General features: G+C 40.0%; 1 protein-coding gene across 1 annotated transcript in view; it reads right to left on the bottom strand.

Moving 5' to 3' along the window:
* The window catches only part of lrp1ba (low density lipoprotein receptor-related protein 1Ba), a gene marked incomplete at its 5' end in the record, with an annotated part of 414,271 nt that overhangs the window by 316,515 nt on the left and 76,814 nt on the right, over positions 1-20,942 (bottom strand). The window contains one exon of the mRNA XM_079807766.1: positions 16,352-16,489. Coding sequence (XP_079663892.1) covers positions 16,352-16,489 — 138 coding nt within the window. The remainder of the gene's footprint in view (positions 1-16,351; positions 16,490-20,942) is intronic.

The following is a 20,942-nucleotide window of genomic DNA, read 5'->3' as shown; positions in this document are numbered from 1 at the left end:
TCTTCATGAAAATTGTTGTTTATGGCTTCTTTTGATTTGAACAGATTATGTGTTTTGTTAACACTGTAACAAAAACCACAAACTCACATAAAAAGCCAAGAGTTAAACTGCCCAACTAAATGAAACACTGATCACCATAATGGTGATTCAATAAAACATCAACATCTAAACCTCTGTTAATTCTCAATAAGAGCTTCTATAGATGTCTTTCAGGGTTGGAGCCAAACTCTGCAGGTCAGTGGCTCACTAGGACCGAACCTGCCTACCCCTGGTGCACTCTGTGCACGGTAAGCTTCCAACAGAAGTGGCCAAAACATGAGAATTGTTTATTTTAAGCTTCAAGCGAATGCTTTCCATTTTTGTATGAAAGCGCGTCCTGACAGTCTGTATTAAGCTTCAAACTTCACTGAACGGGCACCGGTACGGTGGGCGTGTGCATGCATGTCAAACAGACAGAACGCACAGTCGAGAGGGAGACAATTTAATATTCATATTTTTATTATAATAAAACCATGTTTTTGCCATATTGATTACCATTTGTATAACCACACAAATACCATATAGTTAAACGATGGATTTGAAAATTCCAAAACAATGGTTAATTTGTGGTTACTATTGAAACTAAAATAACCCTGTTATTAATTATTGTTATTATTTTTGTTTGTTTTGTTCGATGTAAAGCCATGGTTAATTTATGTTATGGTAGATATATTTGCTATGTATTTGTTCATAGCACTCAGCTGACACGTTTGTTTGAAGGACAGCATTGGGCAGGACGTGGAATAGTGTGTTTTGTCAATAAAAATGTTTTTTTTTTTTTCCAATTGATCGATTAATCTAAAAAATAATCAGCCAACTAATCAATTATCAAAATAATTGTTAGTCACAGCTAGAACTATTCACACTAACATTTCATTTTATGAATGAAGCTCCAAATAATTGCTGAGATTTTGGGAATGAATTGGCGTTTTGCGTTCCATTTTAAGTCGGATACAAGCTGAAATTTGGAAGATGCCGTACAAAGTAGTAAACGATACAACCATACCATTAGCTACCATTGATTGTCAACTAGCAACAAACAGTTTGCTAGCAACAAAATTTGAATTATATCAAATTTGGGAATTTATTGTTTAGGTGTATGATCAATACGATTACCATGTTTTGCATTTGCTGAAAATATTGTATCATCATGTAAATGCAGTTTGCATGTCAACAAATAAGTTTGTTAGTAACCACATTTTTAAACATAAGCCGAAATTACCCGGAAACAATTTTTCCCAAGACTTTTTCCCCCCAGACCTGTTGGTGTCTGCGTTTCCATGGCGGTCTAAAGTACCGTGAAGATTAGGCAAATTTGTCCAGTGGTGTAGGACTGCGCACAACTTTCAAGTTCCCGCTGGATTTCGTCCTCCCCATATAAGCTTAATAAAGCTTGAACCTCGTCGTCGGTCCATCGGTCGTACTCAATTGTTGATTCGAATAGCAAACAAATCTTACTGCACGCACCGAAACAGACTTTTAAAAATGGTGGTTGAAATAAAATGCTGCGTGAACTCAACCAATCAGCATGTTCAGCGCCCAAGTCCCACCCCCAAAAGTTCCTGAACTTTTAAAAAAGTACTACCTCACAAGTAGGGATTTTCTGAGGGGGACATTTTTACCCGGAACTTAATTTTTACCCTGGTCCCTGTGGTCAAAACACAGAGAGTACCACCCCAAAATCCCTAGTTCCTGGGGAAAGTTCCTGCGGTGGAAACACGGCCATAGACAATGCTATCCAATGCTAGCAAGTGTATAATTAAAAGAAAGAAACAATACAGCGTTTTACATTTACTGAAAATGTTGACGTCATACAATGTAGTTTGTGAACAAAAAAACACTGCTAGCAACCAAATTTGAACATAAAAGATGCTATGTAATGCTAGCATTTGTTGTATGACTATCAACAGAGTAAATCGTTTACAATTTAACCTTTCCTAAAATATTTTAACATCATGTAAAGCAGATGGTCAATTTTCAACAATGAAATTAGCTAGCAAACCAAATTTTGGAACATAAACAATGCTACCAAATTTGTCGTGGAGGTGTACGATCAACGCAATGTTTAGCATTTTTTTGAATATATTTTAGCATAATGCAGTGTACACAGAATATGACAAGATTTTATCAACAAAGTATAGGCCTAGCAACCACATTTCTGAACATAAAAAAACGCTAATACTAGCATTTATTAGCATTTGTGTGATTATCAACAGAGAAATTCACTGTTTTTCCTGTGCTAAAAAGATTGTAATTCAGTTACAAAAGTTTGAGAAGTTTCCTAGCAAACCAAACCAAATTTCTGAGCATAAAGATGGTATGCAGTGCTAGCATTTGTTAAGCAGTTTTATCATTATCAACAGAGTAAATCATTTATAATTTTACCTTTGCTAAAAGATTTTAGCATCATGTAAAGCAGTTGGTCAAAATTCAACAATGAAATTAGCTAGCAAACCAAATTTTGGAACGTAAACAATGCTACCAAATTTGTCGTGGAGGTGTACGATCAACGCAATGTTCAGCATTTTTTTGAATATATTTTAGCATAATGCAGTGTACACAGAACATGACAAGATTTTATCAACAAAGTATTAGCAACCACATTTCTGAACATAAAAGACGCTAATACTAGCATTTATTAGCATTTGTGTGATCATCAACAGAGAAATCCACGTTTTTTCCTGTCCTAAAAAGATTGTAATTCAGTTACAAAAGTTTGAGAAGTTTCCTAGCAAACCAAACCAAATTTCTGAGCATCAAGATGGTATGAAGTGCTAGCATTTGTTTAACAGGTACACAATTATCGACAGAGAGAAAGTGATATCAGAGGGAAATATACCAGTCTATCACACTTTTCCAAGTTGAAAATTCTGACTTTCTGATTGTAACATGTTTCCCTGACAAAACTGCAAAGAAGTGATGTGATTTACTAAAAATACCTGCTTCCCATGTCTTTCTGTGGTGGATTTGTCAAGAACTGCCAATTTCAAGCTAGTCAGACGTTCTCCGCTGCTTTTTGCCTTTGAACTTCCCAAGATTCCTGATTGCTGTCTTGGCCTTCACTAGAGCACACAGCGAGGGTTCTAACTCAAGACCTCTTTTTCCATTGGAATTGAAGTACAAAGTGCTATTTGGCATCAAAAGCTGTCAAGACTGTCACATGTTCTGAGGTTTGTTTTATCATTTGTAGGCTTTGATAAACATTCAGTAATGGGAATTTTTCAGAGAGGGAGAAGGAACGGCTGAGACGGGCTATGCACTTCCAGAAACATACTGTATACAGGAGCAACACCAGCTAGCGTTATTAATATGTTAACAGGCTGCAAGCGAGGTAAAAAACTATCACTTTCTTTCCTCAGGAGATTGAAGAGAAATGGTGCATCTGTTCTACTCTGCTATTTGAGAGCAGATTCGGTTTAGGCTCAAAAGCTTTTGCTCAAGGAACTGCAACAGAAAACAATTCGAGCATACTGCTAAATGTGTACTAGGCAAAAATAGCCTGTGAAACGGTGTACTGATACATTCTGTCACACATTTGATTTGCATTGTAAGATGCGTTTGCACACTTGTTTTGCAACATTTTAAAAATGTTGTTCTATATAATCTATATTGTCCCACTTTATATTAGGTATTATATTTATGATTTAAATTTTACTATATATACACCAAAAAAAGAAAGAAAATACAAATGTCAAGATATGAAAAAGCAAACCTTAAAAAAATGAAGCATAAAAGCATTTGTATTTTGTAAATGTATTTTCTTGAAATATATCTTAAAATATTAGCAATATGGCATTTTTTAAATACATTCAAAAACTGTTTGCCATATGGGATTTTGCGGCCAGAACCCCCAAACCCAATGCTGCATACTACAAAAATAGTACAGTAAATACAGTAGGCAATGCTTGTTTGATAGTCTAACAGCAAAAAAAGACTTGTGTAGTGGTAGAGAGAAATAAAAAAAATAAAAAGTACAAGTGCAGGAGGGACACTCAGCACATTTTCAAGGTTACAGTCCTTCCTGTCACATAAAGATATAAAGTTTATGAGCTTTAGCATTTCCTTTGTGCTATAAATGTGGGTGTGTAAAATAAGGCAGCTTCTCAAGCCCAGAGGGCAGAAAGCCCATCGCTCATGTTCGGTAATGTGCAACCTCAATCTCTAGACACAGACGACTAAATGATTGCTCTGTAAATTCAACAAGACCTTTTGCCTGCGCTGTGATTTTATAGAAAGAGACACTCCATGATGCAACATCATGGCATCAAAGCTTGGCAATGCTCCAATTAGCCAATGCCAATTTACTGAAGCATAAATGGCCAAATCAATAATTTAGTTACCCATCAGGTAGCAAGCTAACAGCTTAGCCGGCTAGCGTAGCACAGTGCTAACTGGTTAAAAATGTTTCTGATTAGACAAGATATGTTTGTCTTTTAGGTTGATAAAGTTATGTTTTTGAACAGGTACCTTCAGATAACAAGTTAACACCTTAAACTCCTAGCTTAGCATAGCACTAACTGGTTATACATGTTTTGACTACAGGACAAAATATCATGATAACGAGCTGTTTCTGAAGAGGTACCTGAGGATAGCAAGCTAACACCTTAAACTCCTAGCTTAGCATATAGCGCTAACGTTTTTATTGTTTTTATTTTTTTTTGACTAGGTTGGACAAGATATCATGATAACAAGCTGTTTCTGAACAGGTACCTTCAGATAGGAAGCTAACACCTTAAACTCCTAGCTTAGCATATAGCGCTAACTGTTTTTTTTTTTTTTTTTACTAGGTAGGACAAGATATCATGATAGCAAGCTGTTTCTGAACAGGTACCTTCAGATAGCAAGCTAACACCTTAAACTCCTAGCTTAGCATATAGCGCTAACTGTTTTTTTTTTTTTTTTACTAGGTAGGACAAGATATCATGATAACAAGCTGTTTCTGAACAGGTACCTTCAGATAGCAAACTAACACCTTAAACTCCTAGCTTAGCATATAGCGCTAACTGTTTTTTTTTTTTTTTTACTAGGTAGGACAAGATATCATGATAAGCTGTTTCTGAACAGGTACCTTCAGATAGCAAGCTAACACCTTAAACTCCTAGCTTAGCATATAGCGCTAACTGGTTAAGAAATGTTTTTGATTAACTACAAGATGAGTTAGCTTTCTTCAGGATACGACTGAGTCTTAAACTAGCATGCAATGCGTTGTGGGGCGTGAAAGTGTGATTTTGTTCTCAGAACGGTGCGCTCTTCTGATCTGAGACAAACCGAGAATATATGCAACAGATCAAGAAAATCTTCGCCCTGGAACATGCGTGGAATCGTGTTCTTTCCTGTGCGTGTTTTCAGGGAAGTTAATTAAACGTGTGACTCTCTTTTTGTCTCAAATTCTGTTATCTTCTTCACTGCTCTATGTCGTTTTTGTTAAGTTATTCATTTCACACGTCTACAGTCAGTCAGTGTGACACCGGCAGACGCCATCTGAATAATAATTAAAAAAAAAAAAGATAAAAAAGTCCTTATCAGGCCCCAATGATCTGAATATAATCTGTGTGAGAAGGACCAAAACAGTAGGGAAACGTGAAGATAAGTGATCATACTGAAACACACACACACACACACACACACACACACACACACACACACACACACACACACACACACACACACACACACACACACACACACACACACACACACACACACACACACACACACACACACACACACACACACACACACACACACACACACACACACACACACACACACACACACACACACACACACACACAGCTGAAATCTCTTTATTCTCTTTTCTTTAGTCTCTAGTGAATAGCCGTGGTCACCTGAAGGCAGGCTCCATTCCTCAATGACAAAACAAATCCCCACACAACCAAGAAAAATAGCCAGGAAAGAGTTTCAAAATAACACACAGTGATCCAAAGGCAGTGCACTCAATGCTGCTCGCTAGTTTTTTGTTTTTTTTGTTTGCTGTTTTCCCTCAAAACAAAATAAAAGAGAATCTAAAACCACTCAGTCAAGGTTAGTTAGCTGCTCAAGTCGATGTCAAATATCTGCTTTACGCAGTTTTATCGACGTAGAAACCCACATATCCATTGGGCTGAATGTTTTGAGCTAACCTGAACACATTAATACAGTTAAATACAACATGAAACTGCATTCACAATGCATTAAACGTTTTATAATGTTATAGCCCTCAAATTTCTCTTGGACCTCCATAGAAGACTAAAGTAACACTAGTAAAGTTTTCTCCGTGGACTATTTAGATGTGATATACTGTATAACACTATATTACCGAAGAGTCAAAACATTTTCCTTTCTATTTGTTTTCAGTTAGCCTTTGGGATAACTAGTCTACTAGCTTAGCATAATGCTAAACAGTTAGGAAAAGCTCTTTTTTTTTTGTTAAGAACTAGGGTGGGCTCTTGTGACTTAAAACTGTTAGCAACCCCCCAGAACACACTAGCACCCGCATAGCAACGCCCTAGCAACCACCCACAATGGCGCTTACAATGGAAGGGAATGGGGCTGACGTGTAGGCATTAAAATACTCACTTTTTCAATAGTATGTTCACAAAATATAAACATTATGATGGTTAACACGACTTTAGAATGGAAAATGTTTTTCTTTTTTTTACTTTTTCTGTGTAACATTATATCCAATTGTATAACTTTGCCACCATGGCAACACCATAAACCCTAAAACAACTGTAAAAATTGAGCACCTGATCAGAAACAATATTAGTGGAAATGAGGCAGTAGGGGCTTTATGGCTTAAGACAGTTGGCAATAACTCAGAACACAATAGAAACTGCATAGCAACGCCCTAGCAACCACCCACAATGGTGCTTACAATGGAAGGGAATGGGGCCGATGTGTAAGCATTAAAACACTCACTTTTTCAATAGTATGGTCACAAATTATAAACATTATGATGGTTAACACGACTTCAGTGTGGAAAAAACATTTCTTTTTTTTTCTTTTTTTAACTTTTTCTGTGTAACGTTATATCCAATTGTATAACTTTGCCACCAACACCATAAACCATAAAACAACTGTAAAAATTGGGCACCTAATCAGAAACAATATTAGTGGAAATGAGGCAGTAGGGGCTTTTATGACTTAAGACAGTTGGCAACAACTCATAACACAATAGAAACTGCATAGCAACGCCCTAGCAACCACCTACAATCGTATATACAATGGAAGTGAATGATTGAGCATTCAAGGGATAGTTCACCCAAAAATGAATATTCTGTCATCATTTACTCACTCAAGTAGAGAAATTGCTTTCTCCTGCTAAACACTAAAGAAGATATTTTGAAGAATGTTAGTAACCAAACAGTTGATCAAACAGCCCCATCGAATTCCATGGTATGAAGAAAAGAAAAAAATACAATGGAAGTCAATTGTACAACATCCTTCAAATTATCTTCTTTTGTGTTCAACTGAAGAAAGAAATCCATACAGTATAGGTTAGGACTTCAGGGTGAGTGAATTATGACATGATTAACATTTTTGGGTGAACTATCCCTTTAAAACCCTAATTTATTCAATAGTATGGTCACAAAACAAACAGTTGTAACATGGTTTTAGTGTGAAAAGAGGGACAAGTCAAAATTATGAACTGCGATATCGTGCACAATAAGACTACAGACATTTATTAAGAATGTAAATGGGGTCAATGCTAGTTTCACGCTATCTTCAACCCACAAGGCTAGTTTGTCTTAACTTTCATGACAAAGAAAAGAGCGCGTCTGGCTCATAAGACCATTCTTGTGAAGATGTTCCTCTCTTCTCTCTGTCTGTCCCAGATTCGAATACCTCCAGGAGTGAGAGTTGATATCTACTCTGCGGACTGATAATGTAAATTATGAATGCTCAGTTATGACAGGTGTGCAGAGAGCAATTCGAAACCGGTCTGCGGTGGAACAAAGCGGCCCGCGCATGCTCCTCAAAGGAGTGTGCGCTTCCATACCTCCCTCTCCATGCCGCCAACTTTTATTTACTTTGAAACCGAACCAAGGCTAAGATTGAAATGGAACATAAAATGTAAATGCACGAGTTGTCCCTCCAAGCGAGGTCTTCGGTTGTTTTTAAAAAGCTTGGCGTATGCACGCCAACATCTTACGAGCGGTTCAACTCAAGGTGAGGATGATGAATACCTCCATATGCTCATTTATTATGGCCGTAACTAAATACACATATTCTCTAGACATGATGATGTAGCTCATGCGTCTCAACAGTTAAACGGGCTCGGCTGCAATACATCAACGGTTTAGTCGTAAACTAGGCTGAGGTTTCCATATAAACCTCTTTTCTTGTTCCCTTTCACCACAATGTCACAACGCAATCCTCACTTCATCATGTGGAGGACGAGGAGGACGAGGACGAGGTTCGGAGGGCACTCAAACGTGTGGATGTCAGGAAAGCTGCTGGGCCGGATGGTATTTCAGGTCGTGTTCTGCGGTCCTGTGCTGATCAGCTCGCAGGGCTCTTTACATCCATATTCAACGAGTCCCTTGCTACATCTGTTGTCCCCACCTCCTTCAAACGATCCTCCATCATCCCTGTACCTAAGATCAGTAAACCCTCTTGCCTAAATGACTATCGTCCAGTGGCTCTCACATCTTTAGTCATGAAGGTCTTTGAGAGACTCATTAAAAACAACATTTGCTCCTCCATTCCTGACACTTTGGACCCTCTTCAGTTTGCCTATCGTCCCAATAGATCGACTGAAGATGCCATTTCTCACGTCCTTCACTCCTGCCTCACTCACATCGACAGCAAAAGTGGGAACTATGTCAGGCTGCTATTTATTGACTATAGCTCAGCCTTTAACACCATAGTTCCCATTAAGCTAACACACAAACTCCTGGATCTAGGCCTGAATTCTTCTCTCTGCCTCTGGATTGAAGATTTCCTCACTGGCAGACCCCAGGCGGTGAGAGTAGGCCAGTTCACCTCCACCTCCATCACCCTGAGTGTTGGAGCTCCACAGGGCTGTGTGCTGAGTCCCCTGCTCTACTCTCTCTACACCCATGACTGTTTGTCCACACACAGCTCCACCTCGATCATCAAGTTTGCTGATGATACTGTTGTCCTGGGTCTCATCTCCAACAACAATGAGACGGCATACTTGGACGAAGTGGAGCAACTGACATCATGGTGCCAGGACAACTGTCTCTCTCTGAATGTTAACAAGACCAAAGAACTGATTGTGGACTTCAGGAAGAGACAGCATCGGTCATACTCCCCTCTCATGATCAGCGGGACACCGGTAGAGAGAGTGAGCAGCTTCAAATACCTGGGTGTGAACATCTCCGAGGATCAGACCTGGACTACACACATCCAGACACAGGTGAAAAAAGCCAGGCAAAGACTGTACCACCTGCGCCAGCTGAGGAAATTCAGGGTTTCACCAGCCATCCTGAAAACTTTCTATCGAGGGGCGATAGAAAGTGTCCTGACTCAGTGCATCACAGCGTGGTACGGGAACAGCACCAGTCACGACTGCAAAGCCCTGCAAAGAGTGGTGCGCTTATCCGAGCGCATCTCAGGCTCAGCTCTCCCGTCTCTGCAGGACATCTTCACCAAACGCTGCAGAGGTAGAGCTACTAAAATCATCAGAGACATTAATCACCCTGCAAACTCTCACTTCACCCTGCTGCCATCTGGTAAGCGCTTCCGTAGCCTGATGGCAAAGACTGAAAGACTCAGGAGGAGTTTCTTCCCCCAGGCCATCAGACTCCTGAACTCAGTCACGTGACTCACTTCACCCCCGCACACGCATAAACATACGGTCTTTCAACATTAACATCCACATACTGCAATTGCACTGCACTTTACGTCCCTATTGTTACTGCGTAACAACCTGTAATAAACCTTAATTTCTTGTAACTGTTATTTGCACTGTCCATGGAGCGGACCTGTTTACATTTCACTGCCAGTTGTATATTGTGTATATAACTGTGTATGTGACAAATAAAACTCTTGAATCTTGAATCTTGAATCTTGGAGAAACAGTAATTGCCTTTTAGCAGAAACCCCATTATTACATTAAGCCGACTGTGCTTATCTTGCATGGAACTGACTTCAAATGTCTGCAGATTTGTTGTGGGTTTAATTCTGTCCAACACTCTTAAAATGAGGAAATAATGGGCCCGTTTTTTGGGTGAAGACGTGAATTGCACTTTAAAAGGAGGAAGTCTTGACCTGGAGCTATAGATATTGATGGACCATCTAGTCCATCAACAAAAAGCATATGTGACCCATGCTGGCAAAATTACTTTGTCACCATGGTAACGCCATATACCATAAAACAACTGTAAAAGTTAGGCACCTGCTCAGAAACAATAATAGTGGAAAAGAGGCAATAGATACTTGCGGGTGGGCTTTTATGACTCAAGACAGTTAGCAACCACCCAGAACACACTAGAAATTGCATAGCAACGCCCTAGCAACCCCCTACAATCGTATTTACAATGGAAGTGAATGAGTAAACATTAAAGGGGTCATGAATTGAGAAAACATGAATTAAGCTTCCTTCGGATTCCAAAATGCATGGTTGAACTTTATTTTTAATGAAGATCCAGCTTTTAAATTTTAAAATATCTTAATTTGTGTTCCGAAGATGAACGAAGGTCTTACGGGTTTGGAACGACATGAGAGTCAGTAATTGTATTTCAATTTTAAATGTAATTTTTTTGGGGTGAACTATCCCTTTTATCAAACAATTGTGGTATCATGAGGGGTGGGGGGTTTGACTTGGGGTTTGCCAAATTTGGTGGTATTACCAGGGACTTTAACGTATAGGTTTCTATAGGTGATTTTGTTTTGGAAGTAGATTTTTCTCAAAATTGACTTTGCTGACTCTATCAACTTCAAATAGTTGTAGTCAAAATAGTCATTTTTTGTCTGATTCCAGCAAATCATACGTCATTTTGAAGGTTTTGTCAATAGAGAAAGTGAAAATAACAATAACTCATTGCAAAAAAATAGCTAAATTCGAGATACAAGGACTCTACACAGAAGTATAACACACTGAAATCTATCATAACTATTCACGTCACGTCTGAAGCTAAAGTTTCCTAATTATCTGAATAAACTTTATAAATTCATGATCTGAACGTTTACAGGGTCCATCTTTCCTTTTAACTCTAACTATGAAAACTTTCTTAACTAGACAGAAAAAAAAATTAAAAATTAAAATTGTCAGAGAAAGGGTGAAAAATAGCCATAGAAAATTAAATGATGTCCTCTGTGAATTTTTTTTCTTCTAGTAACACCAGTAGACATCAGAGGGACAAATTACACTGCAGCATCGTTTGCAGAACAACTCATTATGTCGGTGTGAAATAAACAGTTATGGAAATGTAGAATCCAATCTCCTCCCGAAAATCCCGAAAAAAGTCAGTTGGTGCCTCAGTGAATACTTCGCTCAGAGCTGTCAATCACAGCTGTCGATCATGTCACACCCCAGTTTTTATAGCATCAACTAAAACCGAACACTTTTAAAAAACGAACACTTGAACTTACATCAGCATGATAAAAATCATCTAAAATGACAGAAAAAATCATTGGATGTGTAATTTGATGGTTTAGTTTGGCTCCAGTCCCATTCAATTACAGGGAGAGGGCGGGGTTTATGACCTATACTGGGACCAACCACCTACGGACGATCTAAATGTTCACTTTTCAGGACTTTTGCAGCACACTTGGTTACATTTATGCTTCAGAAATCATTCTAAAATGCTGATTTGATGCTTAAAAGGGTACTTCAGCGCTGGGAAGTTGAATCTGTATTTAAACTGGGTCATTTTTGTAGTAGAAATGTGAAATTGTTTTTGAATTTGGTGCCTTCTAGACTGAGAAAAGCCATAAAATGTGTTTTTGGCTCATGTGGATGAAAGACAACAACTCCCAGAATGCACTTGCTTCACTGCCCTATGAGGCCACTCCCAAAGCCACTCCCACCGGTTCTAACGTTAGTTGACTAGAAACTAAAAAGACTGCGTTATATCGTGAGTCTCCGTGGCGAGCTCGTTTCTAAAATAACTTAAAGGTCCTGTTCTTCGTGATCCCATTTTTCAAACTTTAGTTAGTGTGTAATGTTGCTATTAGAGCATTTATAATACCTGTAAAATTATAAAGCTCAAAGTTCAATGCCAAGCGAGATATTTTATTTAACAGAAGTTCCCTTTCAAAGCCTACAGCGAACGGCCGGTTGGGACTACATCTCTGTACATCCTGCTTTAATTACGTCAGTAGAGCAGTTTGTCGACTAACCTCCGCCCACAAGAGTACGCGAAAAAGGGGGCGTGGTCTTGTTGCTCCCGCGTGGATAAGAGGAAGTGTTGCGTTCGGTTGCGTTTGTATATTTTGTTTGTCGCCATGTCGTCGAGACGCTGTTATTTTCATCCCGTGGTCAAGTCACATTTGTTTGGCTTTCCCAGGGACGCTGTACTTAGAGATCATTGAGCGCATGCATCCCCGTTATGGTAAGAGGCGTGACCTTTCCAGTAACGTGCGCTAAGCTGCTGTCGAATCACAACACGGGAACCGCTGGCACAATCAGAACTCGTTACGTATTTCTGAAGGAGGGACTTCATAGAACAGGGAAATCTTTCAAGCCGTTTTGAGGACAGTGAAAACAGCAGTATACAGATAAGTAAATTGTGTGAAAAATACTGTGTTTTTTTACACGCGAAACATGAACACATGTTATATTGCACACTGTAAACACAATCAAAGCTTCAAAAAAAACACGAAAAACGGGACCTTTAAACAGTAGTGTATTTTGCATCCAAATGGTGCTAAGTTGCTTTGTACTGGGATGTAGGCCTACAGCCCAAACCAGAAAAGGACAAGCAGTACGTTTTCATCATTTGCCGGTTGAAAATTTGGAGTGGTGCAAACAGTGGCTGCGGGATATCAACCACCCGAATTTTGGAGGGGACACTATTATATGGAAAACCTGAAAATACGGAGGGTGTGCAGTCGCCATTTCAAGCAGCAAGACTATGAACCGAATGTGCTTGGAATGAAGAGAGCCACTCTGAAGGACACCACAATTCCTTCGATATTTACCTTCCCAGATGACGACAAGCCTGGGCCATCTGGTACTAAACACATTTGCCTAGAGGTAAGACTCTCGCTAATACTCGAGACGATTTCTGATCACACAGTAGCCTATACATAGTGATATAGTTGTTAGCAGTAAAACAGCAAAGTAACAAGCTAACTTACTTGTCGTGTTGTGCTAACGTTACCACTCAATTGCTCTGAGCAACTCTCTTGTCAATAATCTGAACTTGCTCCTCCCGAGCTTTGTTGATAAAACATTATTTAACGTACAGATCCCTCCCCCATGGGCGGGTTTAAAATATGCGGAACTAACTCCTTCTACTGGCTGTAGTCTCTAGCCTCTGGCCAAAAAATCCTCTGATGACGTAAATATCGTTATTTTGCGCAATCGTAGGATTTTTTGGCCAGAGGCTAGAGACTACAGCCAGTAAAAGGAGTTAGTTCCGCATGTTTTAAACCCGCCCATAGGTGGTGGGATCTGTACGTTTTTTTTCCAGAAATAAAATGCATAATTCTCTTGTCTCAGGGGGACATGAGGGAGGAAAGTACGATAATTTGAATATACTACCGGGTTTCTACTGATACAAAGCTTAAAAGGTCCCATGGCATGAAATTTTCATTTTATGAGGTTTTTCAACATTAAAGGGTTAGTTCACCCAAAAATGAAAATTATGTCATTAATTACTTACCGTCATGTCGTTCTACACCCATAAGACCTTTTATCTTCGGAACACAAATGAAGATATTTTAGTTGATATCCGATTGCTCAGAAAGGCCTCCATTGGCACAATGCTCGGTACACTCTCAAGACCCATAAAAAGTACTAAAGACGTCGTTACAAAGTCCATCTCACTACAGTGGTTCTACAATAACTTTATAAAGTGACGAGAATAGTTTTTGTGTGCAAAAAAACCCTAAATAACGACTTATATCATGATGACCGATTTCAAAACAAGGCATCATGAAGCTTCGAAGCGTTATGAATCAGTGAGTCGATTCAGCGGTTTGAATCGCCAAAGTCAACGGATTTCAGCAGTTTGGCGGTTTGACACGCGATCCGAATCATGATTCGACTCGCTGATTCATAACGCTTTGAAGCTTCATTATTTTGAAATCGGTAATCACTAAATAAGTCGTTTTTTAGGTTTTTTTTGCGCACCAAAACTATTCTCGTCGAGTGTACCGTGCATTGTGCCAATGGAGGCCTTTCTGAGCGATCAGATTTCAACTAAAATATCTTCATTTGTGTTCCGAAGATGAACGGAGGTCTTATGGGTGTCGAACGACATGAGGGTAAGTAATTAATGACAGAATTTTCATTTTTGGGTGAACTAACCCTTTAATATGAGATCCCCTAGCCTGAATATTGTCCCCAAGTGGCTAGAAATTTTGATCGGTGTAAACCGAGTTCTGGCTGTCTTTCTCTGCCTTTGAGAAAATGACAGCCCAGACGAGCTGCTCTTGAATTCTCCTGTTTTGAAGTCATAACAGGAACGATTACCTCCCTTTCCTCCGCCCAGAGAATTTGGCACACCCATGCAAGCGCTATATTTGTCCTCGAGAGATCATGGCTTGTGAACAAGTGAATACTGGCAGTTTCTCAGTGTTTGGATGTACAAATGAAAACAGAAGTCTTTTTTCAGTTCCTTCTGATCTGTGATCAGTGATTTCTGATGTGTAGCTAATTATTCAAGTTCACACAGAACTTTATTATTCGTGCTGCGGCTTCTCTCTCTCCCGACAGAATGTTTTCATGTGTTCTATCTTGTGAGTCAGTGTTTTTGTACGTCCTCGTCGCGTCTATCTGTTCTAAAATGTGCATACACTCGTGAGTTTCTGCTCAACATCGGCAGAGTTACATCTTTAGAGATAAACCTCACACACGCCGAAGCTCGGGCTGCACTGGCCGGTTGGCCTTCAACATCCCCGACCCCCAGTACTGCATCTTCCCCACAGCGGATGCACCAAGTGCGGCGTGAGATTAAGCAGAAGGGGGTAAGCGTGAGGGTCTCCAGGCTAGCCAGCCTAGCCCCACAATAAACTGGATTACATTCGATTACTGCTGTTGTGTCTTTGTTTGCGCTGTGTACTCAATGCGCGTCACTGACACTTTTCATATGATAGGAAAATATCTAAAAATAATGCTATAATCAACACTTACTCATAACTCGTTCATCTCCTGTATGGTACATTACATTTGTTACAAAGTTGGTAATAATGAGGAAGACGGGCTCGGCGTGACTGAGACTCGTGTTTATTCAGAACTCTCAGATACAAACAAAATAAACTCGCGCTGACAGCGCTCTCATAACTCAGTACAATATCACTATAGTTAGCAATATCTCCGTCTCTGGTCCATTGATGTCCGGTTCGCGAACGAATCGTTCTTTTGAACTGGTTCTTTTTAGTGAACCGAACCAGTTCACCAAATCGGACTGAATCGTTCTAAACGGTTCGCGTCTCCAGTCAGCGCTGATCCATCATTTACTAAAGTTACTAACTTTCTGACATGAGTGACAGACAGCCCCTTCGACTAGAAATAAACTATTAACCTGAAGTATATGCTAGTAACTACAACAGTTCACTGAACTGAGACTACTGTAAGAACTGATGAGAAGTGACATCCTCTCTGGCACGCCGCAGGCTTGTGCCTCGGCTCGTAGACCTCATTAAACCACGCCCCCTCCGCTCATTTCAAATGCAAAGATGTCAGCCAATCACAACAGTGGGCATTTTTACTGAAGTCTCACAGCAGACACGCCCCTTGAAACAGGGCATTCAGCCAGAGGGCAATCATCAGTATAGAAAAAATGCCTTTTATTTCTAAATTATGACATTTTATGTTGTAAAATCATACTAACAATAAAAGTACACCTCAGAATACATTATAAAATAAAATAAAAAATCCATGCCATGGGACCTTTAATGCTAATCGCTGAAATAACCCTTTAAGAAACGTTTCTGTTATTATCAATGTCGAAAACAGTTGTGCTGCTTAATATTCTTGTGGAAACCATGATAGTTTGACAGTATTGTAGATAAAACAGCATTTTTTAACATTCTAAATGTTTTTACTGTCACTTTAGATCAATTTAATGATGCATCCTTGCCGAATAAACATATTATTCCTTTTTTCTTTATTTATCGTACTGACCCCAAACTTTTCAAAGATAGCATAAAAAAAAAATCAATCAGAACTCACCACGGCAGTGCACACCCTCATCGTAGCCGTCCTCACAGTCCTGTACTCCATTGCAGAGATTACTATAATGAACACACCTGTGGGTGCCGAGGCACTGGAGGTGATTGACGGGACATCTCACCTTTACCTGCCGCAAGCCTGTAGAAGAGGAGGAGGAGGATATTAGGAATTTCAATGAAGACTTGAATAATTCAACTTCTTCAATCAGACCTGCAAACTCACAAGAGGTGAACAATAATTGAGTTAGTTTACCAGCTAAATTATTGTGTTAGGGTCTGGGGACATCCTACTTCAGGAGACATTTTTGTGAGATTTTAACATGTAAACAAAGCATTCTGGTGAAAATAAAAAGAAAAGACAGCCTTTGACTCAACAGATTTAATGACACGGGCTGGGCATTGACACAAATTTCACAGTTGGATTCGATTCACAAGCTTGTGATTGAGACAGAGCGACACGCGTCATAATCATAGACTGTAAAAAAAATATGGACGTAGTGTCCGTGACGTCACCCGTAGGTTTCTGAAGAGAGTTTTTGAAGCCTCAAAGTCGGCCGTTGCCATCTTGGATAACTTCCGGATAACTGAAAATGGACAAAGAGGCGGGACGTGGCTGGAGCTGAGGTGACGTGAATACTAACAGACAGCAGACAAACGGCAATCCACCTGTCACTCAAATTGGCCACGCCCTTAATTATGCAGAACTTTAAGGCTTTATATAATGTAGACGAATGAGTTATAAAAAAATTCACCCCCTCACAGTTATCATGAAGGGCAAAATTACCCGTACAGACCAAAACCACAATTTGTACCAGACTGTAAACATGTTTTTTTTCTGCTGTAAAGTTGGGCATTTTAACATGGAGCTCAATGAGATTCTGCTCTCATCTTGGGTCTGTCCCTAGCGGCCAGTCGATGAATTGCATTTTAAGTCACTTCCATATTGGCTTCAAGAGAAACTGGGGGAGGTTGCCGCTTGGGCATAATCTGAAAACCATGCCCATCGGGAGGAAAACAAACCAACCATCTCCATTGACTTTGTATTGTGTGAGGTTGCCTCCTTGTCATTTCTAACTTATTACAAAAAACAGAACAATGTCTAAAAGCTGCTATGTGACAAGGTGTACAGCAAACAAGCTGAAAAAGCCAGAACCAAAAACCCAGAAGTTTTTATAAGCTGTTGAGCCAAAAAACAAGCGTTTAAGGACACAAAAGTGGATACAGGCAATTGAGACAGAGCGCGACATGTTATATTACACTGAGAACTACACCCACTGGAGGGGAACGTAATCAGCGACAGGAAATATAATATATAAAACTAACATTTGGATATTTGACTTAACAGAGACAAAATGTTTACTGCACACTTAGGCATACTGAGTGTCAGGATCCCAAAATGTACCCATTCTTCCTGCTGAAGCTTCACGTCTTATTGCCTGTATCCACTTTTTTCATTTTAAAGGCTGGCTTTTACAGTTCGGTAGCTTATAAAAACTTAGTTCTGGGTTTTTTAGCTTGTTTGCTGTACAACTTGTCACATAGCAGCTTTTAGACATTGTTCTGTTTTTTGTTATAAGTCAGAAAATACAAGGAGGCCGCCTCACGCAATACAAAGTCAATGGAGACGACTGGATAAAAAAAAAAAAAAAACTCAATTTAATTGAGCAAATACATAATAAAATTGCACAACAGCAATGATATCCACATTATTATGGATTTGAAATAAACATTATGCACTCAAAAAAGACTGTCGGGTGCACTGTAAACCCGAAAAAGTTAACAAAACTCAATTTTTTAAGTGAAGAAATGTAAAGTTTAAGTAAGCAGAACTTGCAGATTTTTATTTTGTACTCATACATTTGAATTGCTCTGAACATGAAATATTTGAGTAAGCTAATGCATACATTTAACTTAAAAATAGCATGTAATCTAACATTTTTGTGGAAAGTGGAAACTTAACTAGCTAATTCAATAAATGCCACCTTGATAAGTGGTCACACAGTGCTTTGGTAGCATTAGCATAGCATAACACTTGCTGAATGAGGACAGCAATATAATAAATTGAACAAATGTTCTCAAACTAAAGTCATGCTCCACTCGTCACCATGATGGTAACCCTACAAAAACCAAACATAACAGAAACTCTTCTAAACTAGCATAACAAAACATTAAACACTACGAAACCTCCCACTTAACATTAATATTGCACAAAAACCTAATATATCACTTAATTTTGGCATTTACGGTCCCTTTTGAGTGTCGTGGCAAAGCATGCTGGGAAATATAGTAAATCCCAGCCCAGTTTTGGTTAAATTAGTTAGTCTAAATTAAAAGAAACAAGTTCATAAAACTCAAAACGTTTTGAGAACTCAAAAGAAAAAGTAAGATCTAAATACTCATAAAAGTTAATTTGTTTGAACTCATTTGTTTAATTTGAGTTCGCTCTACTCAAAGCAATTCGTTATTCTGAGCGTTAGGGTTTACAGTGTAGTTTCGACCATAGAAGAAATAACAGAACAAAACAAAGATGGCATTAACCTACTGTAATAAAAGAGACGAACAACAAATTCTTCTAAAAGCATCCATGTTCTTGTTTTCCCTCTCTATGCAGCATAAATACAAATAAAAGCCATAAAACCGAGGCTCACCTCCCTTAACTCGATTCATAGGAGTGCTGTGCATAAATGTGATGAGCAAAGCTATTTTAATATTCAACTCCCAGCACAGTTCCTCCTAAATATGTCTCTTAAGCACACGAGAATTTAGCACGCCGGCAGCTGTCTCTTGTGAATCATTGATTGTGGATTGCTTGACATTTCTGGGGTGTACCGGGGGGAGAAGCGGCCACTGCCAAAACAGCAATATTGATCTCCATCCAGCTCCAATAAGGGTCGTGAAAGTCTTGGCCTATAGTTCATCTGCCTCCTTAACTTTCAATTTCCTTGTAAATGATCACCCGAGTGGGTTTTTTCGAGAGTTTTTTGGAGAAAGGAAGTGTATACACAGGTTTCCCCCCAAGGCTTGTCCCAGCGGACCTCTGTTCCACTTTCATAATCCCAGTAAAAAGAGAATATGTAATTCAACAAATAGGAGAATTGTTTAAAAATATCCTCTCAGTGTCTCTCGCTCTTCCTCTCAGGGCCTCCGGATCTCCAGAGATGTTCAAAAGTATCTAGGCAGCAAAAGTCACGATGGAACCTGGAAGATATTAAGGGTGATGCAACCTCATTAATTCTGCATTTTTTATTGTTTTAGACTTAACCACAGAGCCCTGCATTTCAGCCCGAGCCCGACGGGCCCCGACTTTTTTTACGCCCCTAGGGCCGGGTTTCGGGCCTGTTTTAGGCTTCTCCTTCGTTTTATATTTTAGACATTCATTAATTAAAATAAACTATGAGATGTGCTGCGCTGGTGGAAACAACACGTTCAGAGTCCCCACTAGCAGCAGCTGCAAGAGTTATGGCCTTTTTACAACTGGTCACTTAATTCGTTTTCTCTGATCAGATATCTGTCCGATTGTGAAAAGACCAGGAGTAAATGCCTTCCGAAATTCTTTCGAGAGGGATTTATATTAGCCTGACGTCGCCATACTCAGATTCTAGTTAGAAGACGAGTCTGATACTGCTCCATTGGGCTGTGATTATGGGGTGTTTCAACCGAACCAAGAAAGAAAATGCCTCTGCACTCAGTTGAATAGACCAACAACCAATCAGAGCAATGGAGTAAGTGACATATGTTGAGGGACGCATAGTTGTCAACAGAATTGAACTGCACTCACGCTGGAAGAAGTAGAAGAAGAAGATGAGTGTAAACAATCGTTGCCAGTGTTGTAAAAATAATTTAAGGATACACGGAGTACTTACCAACACGATCATCATTTTTGAGAAAAATTGTAAGGGGGAATGCATATACGAGTCCCGCTTGGAGCGGGTGGTTCGGACAGGAGGGGTTCCATTGGTGCCGTGACCAGAATGGGAGTGAGGTTTAGGGGGGTGAGTGTAACGGAGGCCAGCTAGTAGCTGCTGTTGGAGTAAACCTCCCTCTTCTGATCTCAAGAGCGACTGATGCTAGAGGTTGCACCCTTTAGCCTCCTTGTTAGAGCGCCCAACTCTAATGCCGGCTGACCTGGGTTCGAGTCCCGCTTGGAGCGGGCGGTTCGGACAGGAGGGGTTACATTAGTGCTGTGACCCGGATGGGAGTGAGGTTTAGGGGGGCGAGTGTGACGGAGGCCAGCTAGTAGTCGCTGTGCGGGTAAACCTCACTCCTCTGATCTCAAAAGATGCTCTAGCAACTGACGCTAGAGGTTGCAGCCTTTAGCCTCCTTGTTAGAGCGCCCGACTCTCATGCCGGCTGACCCAGGTTCGATTCCCGCTTGGAGCGGGCGGTTCCGACAGGAGGGGTTACATTGGTGCCGTGACCTGGGTGGGATTGAGGTTTAGGGGGGTGAGTGTAACAGAGGCCAGCTAGTAGTCGCTGTGCGAGTAAACCTCACTCCTCTGATCTCAAGAGACGATCTAGCGACTGACGCTAGAGGTTGCAGCCTTTAGCCTCCTTGTAAGAGCGCCCGACTCTCATGCCGGCTGACCCAGGTT

This window comes from Gobio gobio (assembly GCF_949357685.1).
Source record: "Gobio gobio genome assembly, chromosome: 24".
Taxonomy (NCBI): domain Eukaryota; kingdom Metazoa; phylum Chordata; class Actinopteri; order Cypriniformes; family Gobionidae; genus Gobio; species Gobio gobio.
Note: the sequence above shows the minus strand (reverse complement) of the source record. Positions and strands in the feature narration are given on the sequence as shown.